The sequence below is a fragment of the Zerene cesonia genome, chromosome 16 (assembly GCF_012273895.1).
Source record: "Zerene cesonia ecotype Mississippi chromosome 16, Zerene_cesonia_1.1, whole genome shotgun sequence".
Classification (NCBI taxonomy): domain Eukaryota; kingdom Metazoa; phylum Arthropoda; class Insecta; order Lepidoptera; family Pieridae; genus Zerene; species Zerene cesonia.
Window position 1 is genome coordinate 7,091,431 of NC_052117.1, and position 7,832 is coordinate 7,099,262.

The 7,832-nt window shown below is 31.8% G+C and overlaps 1 protein-coding gene across 1 annotated transcript in view; it reads right to left on the reverse strand.

Annotated features, from left to right (window-relative positions):
• Positions 1-583: 583 nt before the first annotated feature.
• LOC119832898 (connectin-like) overlaps positions 584-7,832 on the reverse strand; it is a 15,952-nt gene continuing 8,703 nt past the window's right edge. Inside the window, exons 2-3 of the mRNA XM_038356716.1 lie at positions 2,136-3,212; positions 584-1,299 (exon numbers count right to left, since the gene is read on the reverse strand). Coding sequence (XP_038212644.1) covers positions 830-1,299; positions 2,136-3,189 — 1,524 coding nt within the window. The 5' untranslated portion in view covers positions 3,190-3,212 and the 3' untranslated portion in view covers positions 584-829. The remainder of the gene's footprint in view (positions 1,300-2,135; positions 3,213-7,832) is intronic.

Below are 7,832 nucleotides of genomic sequence, written 5' to 3' on the forward strand. Positions count from 1 at the left end.
TAGATTAAGTAAAAATTGTAATTTATTTAAATAAATTATTTTTTTAAAAGTAATCTCGACCGAGTTATTTTTACTCATGTTTCAGTTTATAAGCAACTTCAGTTGAAATTCAGTAATCAGTACTAAGTAATCTAATTATAATACGTTAAGTTCTTCTAGTAATTTAAATATTTAGCGTACAAAATTTCAATTCCGAGAACTGAATAGCGGAGTGGTCAATTAAATAAAGTGCTGAAAATTGAAACCATAAAGGATGCAGTTTAAATATCGCTTACAATATTTAGGTCGTACTCTCACCATATTTTTCATGTGGACCGTAAACATATTTCCAAGTATGAAATTTTCAATAAGTTGAAACCCAGCCAACGTGAGTTACAAATATATTCAAAGCAAAATACATTGCCAATATCAATACACTTGGCAGGTACTATTTATGAATACTAGATAACTTATCACTATGAATAAATCAGAATGTTTCACATAACTGGTGACGTAACAAATACTTTTCGAGTGAAATCGCTCTCTTAAACACCTTTGAGTGTTTGTGAGCAGACGTCATATAGAATTAATTACTGTTTTGTTTCCTTTATATAACACACAAAAATATTGCGTTAAAATATTTGCAACCTACAATCATTGTTCTGTACCCTAACAGTATAATTTCGCTGTCGCAATCAGACTATTCGCTACGGAATAATTTAATTAAATATTCTTAACCAGTCTTTTTTCCTTATAAAAACGAGGGAAATTATACAGAATACGCAATTATGTTAGAATACACACGGAAATTCTGGTTGTATTGAGCCATCGTTGGAATGTTCATAAAAATTCAATGAAAAAGATTTAATAAAAGCGTAGTAAATATTACGAAAACACTTGAGACTAATTTTACGCTTGAGCTAGATTGCCAATAATTTTCATCTTTAGATGAAAGCATTAATGAATCTTCTCCGTTTTGTCCTAATTGACCGGGACAAGGTAAAGATTCAGGTGGCATATCCACCAATACAACTTGATTGATTGATTTCTCATCTTCCAATTTATATGCACCATTTGCTTCACTATACGCCTCATCTTCATTACCATCTTGTTGGAAAGAGTCATCATCAGCATCTACATCCAAATCTGTTTTAAGATCTTTACCATCATTGCTTTTAGGGTTTAGTGCATTATCAATGTTCTCTCGTACATTCGGAATACAAGTGACTTCGTCAAGAGCCTGTCTGAGGGGTTCGCTTTTTGTTTCATTACGCAGAACTTGAATCCAGGATAGACGACAATCGCATCTTAATTTGTTACCTGCGAATAAATATTTATGGTTACAAATGAATTTATGCAGCGTTAAGGAATATTTGAAAACGGAATGAGATCATAAATTTCGGGGGAATCCACATGGAATCCGCCTACGTAATCTAATAAAACTTCGGCTCATTCAGCCCAACGCGTATCGACGTTTAACAAAAGTCCGTAATGAAATTACCATGAGAACAGACCCGTAATGTTTGTTGATTTTTAATAATTCATATTTCATTGTGCCTAAATCGTGTTATTACGCCATTGTTGACTTCGTATGGGGAACTGTTACAATCATTAATTGTGCTTAACACGAGAGGGGTGTCTCTATAGGGGATTAAGGCCCTATAGGGAGCGTGCCATTGTTTGTTTAAAATATAGTTATTTATCTTCTCATGAACGTACTTCAAATGTGTCTGCTGTGTTATTTACTGCTAAATGACATGTCTACATGTTAAGGATAATATATTTGAACATTGTAATTTACTTAATCCGAACACAGAATGGCGTTTAATAATGTATTTTGAATTCAATTAAACGAAAAGTATCACTGCTTTCAGAGAACAGCAATTTAATTGTATGCTGTTTATAGTTTAATATGATACTTTTTATATAAAGAGATTCTGTACATCTTAAATTATTGCTGTTATGAAAATATTTTAAATAGATATAGTATTCAAGAACAATGACTCGATTTTTAATGTTTATTGAAAATTTTCAAACACTTAGTTGAATTGTAATAGATACCATTTGTGGGCCTTATTTCATGTAAAATTAATTTTATTAAAATGACTAATATAGTATAAACTGACGTAGTAGTTATGGTATGTTGAAAAACTTACCGCTTAGATACAGCACTGATGTTTTAAGCTTTAAATTTTCCAAAATTGGTTTCACAGTTTCATAAGAAAATAATTCAATTTCATTATTTCTCAAATCCAATAATTCGAGCCCTCGAACGCCTTCCAATAGCACTTCGTTGATGCTTTGTAATTTGTTTCCAGTCATAGACAATTTCTGAAGCATCGCCAATCCGTCAAAGGCTCTTTCGGATAGATATTTCAATTCATTATTATCTAAAAGAAGCTCGTTCAGATTCCACAATTCGATAAACGTCAAATCTCCAATCATTGATAACTTGTTGGACCTCAGATCCAATCTCGTCAAATTAGCAAGGCCCCTAAAAGTGTCCCTGGTTAGAACCGAAATTAAATTCGCTTCCAATACCAGATCGTTGAGTACGTTTAGATGTTCGAAACATCCGTCGTGAGCTAGATTAATACTGTTAAACGATAAATCGAGATATCTGAGACTCGGTAAATCGACGAAAACATCCCTCTGGATCTCGGTCACTTTATTTCCTTTTATAGTCAAGTTTACGAGCGACGGGAGGTTTGCGAACGCGGAAAAGTCCAACTCCATTATTTTGTTGTTCATTAACGTTATTTCTCTCACTGTCGACATGTTCGTAAAGGTCTTTTTTTCGATCTTGCTTAGCGTGGCGTAATGTATTTGTAGTTTCTGCAACCGTTTTAACTTGTGAATCACGTTAAGTGGCACAAATTTGAGTGCACCGTCCGATCGAACGTTGAACGTAAGCTTTTCAAGGAGCGGCTGGGAATTGAAACTTGACCAAATTGGATCGGTTTCATCAATGCCACCGTTAAATACCCAGCAGTCGGCTCGAGTAGCTGTTTTAATTTCTGTATTTTCACAGTAGCAATGTACTTTTGATTCTCGGTTGGCAATTTCACACATATTGTCCTTAGCTTGCGCCGCGTGGTATCTCCTTTCAGTTTTATCCCTGCGTTTTTCATTTAAACGGCTCTCTGTGTAGGATATTTGAACTGAAGTCAGCGCGAGAGCTAGGAGTAAATATTGAATGAGGGTCTCCATGGTTCTCAGCCTTTTTACTAAGCCTGAAACAAGCAAAACATATATTAAAGCGTGGAATTTATTTTTTAATTTGCAACTTAGCTATGTGCGGGAACGTAACTACTATTTTATTGTTGAAGTATACGTTTAAATGAAACGAAAGGAGAATATGGTACATTATTTATAATGACTCTATGGGTTTTTATAATGAGTTGTAATGGCTATGTGAAAAAGTAACGTGGAATAATTAATTGGTATAATAAAACGTGAACAGCGACCATGTAACTATTCAGAGTGTTTTATTATCAGGGATTCCCTGACAAGTTGCACTCCGACTAATTTGCAGGGGGTTGGATGACTCATACACTTCCTTTGTTTAACTCTGTCATTGTATCCTTTGAAATATCCTGATTGTGAACTATTGTGGTTCCAGACAGACCTATAGTAATTTTGGCAACTTTCAGCTGTTCTTTAATTATGAAATACACGAATAGTAAGACTGTTTCTTTTAACGCTTCACAATGGGATATTATTCTTTATTTTCATCATTTTATTCCTAGGAAAAGCGTTGGCTGCTTTACTTGAACTACATTAGTATTATGAAAAAGTAAACGTTGCTTGTTTTTTAATTTCAAGCGACCACAATAAGGGAAGATGTTATCATTTTGAGTGTATTTTTGGAGTATATTTAGACTAAGTGAACTGATTATCATAATTATTTATTAAGTTTGAAAACTCGTGCCTATTGTGTATAAATTTGAACACAATTTAATTTTCTCTAATTCTGACAATTTGTCTTCTGTTTCTTGTTCTGGCGATTTAGTTTTGATATGTCTGTTTATTTATAGGTACTCCAAATTATAAGCGTAACATTTTAGACTTTTGTACACTGATGAACTTGCGACATTCGATTTACTTATATTATAGGTGTTTAATACTACGAACTTACGTATATTATTCTATACAAATTAAAATGAATAAAAAAATAAATAAAAATCATTTATAGAACAAATTCTATATCCAATTAAACATGGACCCCAGACTTCCTATATAGCTTTCGCTGTATTTCAGGAGTCTGTGTCTTCCCGATACAGTACATAGAGGTTCAATTTAAGAAACAATAAAATATAATCGCTGCTACATGCATATGAATGCATGCAATATTTTAATTCTAGAATTTAATGTAAATTTATGATATTTAACAATTAACAATTTTAATAATTTACACTTAATCAATAAGTAAATCATATATTTATGAAGTAAACTACTTTGAATCTGTGAGTTTTGAAGTAGTGTAGATTGTATGTGTAGTGTGTGTTTGTGTTATTTAATACGTATTAAAGTAAAAAAAAAATAAAAAAAAACTCAAATTAGAAAAAGGACAAATTAATTTCTTCATCAAAACTCCAATAAGAAAAAATAATAGAGTCTCTTAATTATTTGACCAGATCTAACAATAATTAGAACAATTATTGTCATTCTTTACGCTACTATAGCCAAAGGTAAGCGTTTAATTAAGGCCATTTTTAATTAGTTCCTTTCATTCCCGACGGCTTAATAAGAGACAAAAAAGACAACACAAGATTGCCCTTTGTTTAATCAAACGATTATTACGTATTGGATTTTTGAACCCTTCACGCATTTTGAGTTTGCTTTAATTAAATTGTGTGCTTTGTTAATAATATACATACAAAATGCTACGACAAGAGTCTGGTACGATACACTAAGTATTATTTCCGTAATCTTCAAGGAGGATGGTAAGGCGCAGTTGGAAGCTGATTTTCATTAAAATGTAAGTCGATAAAAGCTACAATATAACGAACGAAAAATATCTCTCATTTCTAATCATAGAAATGAAAAATGAAAATAAATACATTATATTTCGGCCCAATTCGACTCTTAAGAAATAATTATAAAAACAGCTCCTTAAAACAATCCAGTCCAGAATTTATAAATTCGTAATTAAATTTTCGTCTCAAATTTCATACTGTGAAGAAAGTTGAAGGAAATTTCGAAAAGGAATATTTCTTTGTATCTTACATTTGTTTTGTCAAAGAACTGTATACATTTAAATATTGAAAAGGCTTTGTATCGATGCTCTTTGGATGTTAAAGTTCGATTCTTTGAACGAACAAGAGATTTTCGATTGTAAAACAAAGTTGGAAATCAAGCGAGTAAATAAAGTTACTTCCTTTCGATTTGATACGGAAAGACTTAGATATTTAACGGTAAAAGGTGAAATTGTTTCTTTGAAAGAAATATGGAACCGAATGGCTTTTAAAGTGTGTGGACTCGAAAGTATTTTATGAAACGTTTTATATGAAATCTTAATTTATAACAAGAAATATCTTGGCCCTTTCAAACTGTAGATTAAAAAATATAGATTAATAAAAACTGTATAAAATAGAAATATAGTTTTAACCATCAAGCATGCTTAGGCAGGAATTGGGCCAACTCACATCGGAAAAGTACTACACCCCCACAGAAGATCGGCGTGATATAGTAGCATACTACTGTGTTTCATTCGGTAAGTAGGGGAGCTGGAAGTCCTCTCCGCACTCTTCTATTCCTTCTAATCTTTTATATTTTGTAATTTTATTTTGTCATTTGACGAATCGTCATGTATATTAAATTCTCTATTTTGTTTACAATCAATGTTGACAAAACTTTATAAATCCAGTTAAAAATGAATCAATTTTTTGTAGTTTGTAAAGTCCTTTATAGTCCAACAGAAAATTCATAAAAGTTAGTCTATTACCAGCTTCGAGCATGATAATTATAGAAAAAGTTTACTTGTTATAACTTCACCTGAAATATGAATAGAATCAAATATGATTTTCATACAATTTCAACAAACATATTGTAGATGAAATACTAACTACATAATAATCAAATATAATACAATGATTTAAAAGGAATTTGTATGTATTTTTAATACCCGTCAGTAATGTAAATGCGAAACTATATATAACTTCCCTATTCTAGTCTATTCTTCACGCTTAAACCTCAGAACTGATTGAGATGAAATTTGGTACGGAAATAGTTTTAGTTCATAGCTTAGCAAGGACATAGATGGTGTTTATCAAGGAAATCCCACAAGAACGGGATCTATGCGGGTTTTCTTTCGGTTGTGGCGTGGCGTGTGAAGCCACGGTTGAAAAACAAGTAAACACGTTATTAATAAAAGAACGCAGGGCTGAAACAACCTTTTGTTTAACAAGTCTTTTTATATACTTTAATTTTAGATTCAATAATGTTACATAGATACATAATTGTCCAATTGATGACCTTGTTTGAACTCGAGAAAGATTTCAACACAATGTTAGTTCATGTATATAGCTACCATATTTATTGGTCTTATCGTTAAGTTCTTATCGTCTAATTTCATATACCTATAAGCGATGCGTAATATTTCGCGGTTACTCATAAGTGTCAAGGAAAATGGTAAGGAATTATACTATTTTGCAGAAGGTACAGGTGTATTTTTTCAATAACTGCGTCTTTGGAGTCGTATTATATATATATAGCCGTGTATTTGCAGTTTGTATTTAACACAGATATGAGTACTGAATGTACTGGAATTCATTAAAAGGCCTAAAAGTATCATTTTTTAAGATTTCAAATACACTAGATTAAAAATTGATATGAAGGCAATGTAGTATAGCCTGCGGCTCTATTAGGTATTCAGTCTATGTGTTGATACTAGAATACTAACAACTGCCATTCATAAGCCGACGTCTATTGAAAATATAAGGAGAAGACGCGATAATTAAATTTTTAAAGCACAAAGAATCTCCACCTCTTTTGTCTGCTTGAAATTAAATTAAAAACAAAACTATCTCAAAATAGTAAATATCAAAATGGATATATTCAGTCATTTTAAAAGAAACACTTCTAAGTTAATTTCAACCGTCATTCTTTATTTCAGGTGACACTAAAAATATCTAAGTCCGTCGCAAATGAGCTACCGTACATCCTCATTTCTTAGAAAATTTAAACAATTTTCTACAGGAAAGGTTTGTCGTGGAGTCTTATTTTCGTAATACACTTTTCTATTAAGGGAGCTCTGTGAAATCGAGAACAATGGAGCTGCCTTTTAAACTAAAAATATTTATTACCTGGCTGTAACGACGGTGTAAGCCGCTTAAAAGTACTTTGAAAATGGGTTTTTATTTTAGACGGCAAATTGTAATTAGCTTTTGAAATATGGAGAAGTGCTGGTTTATAATTTAGAATGTGGTAAAGTTTGTTGCTGTCGGCTCGAGATGGATGCGGCAAAATTCTAAGCGTTTTTATCCTAAATTAATCTTTAAATGCTGCTTAAAAGGATAAAGCTGAAAGGTTCGCTTGTTTGAAATATAATATTAGGAACTACTGGTTCGATTTAAAAATACATATTTTACAATTGGATATGTGATCCCCGAGTATCGGCTATAAATGTACGGGTGTAGCCGGGTGGTTATTAAATAAATATAGCTATAAATTGACTCAAGTAATTGGAAGATATTTGACGGCTTTTCTATGCGAACAAAAATATGAGAAAATCTTTCAGATATTATTTTTTAGTGAAGTACAATGTTTAAGAGTATACCTAGTCTTGCCATAAATATCGTAATAAAGAAAAAAGAAAATTGTTAACTGCAAATAACATTTATTACTTTTAC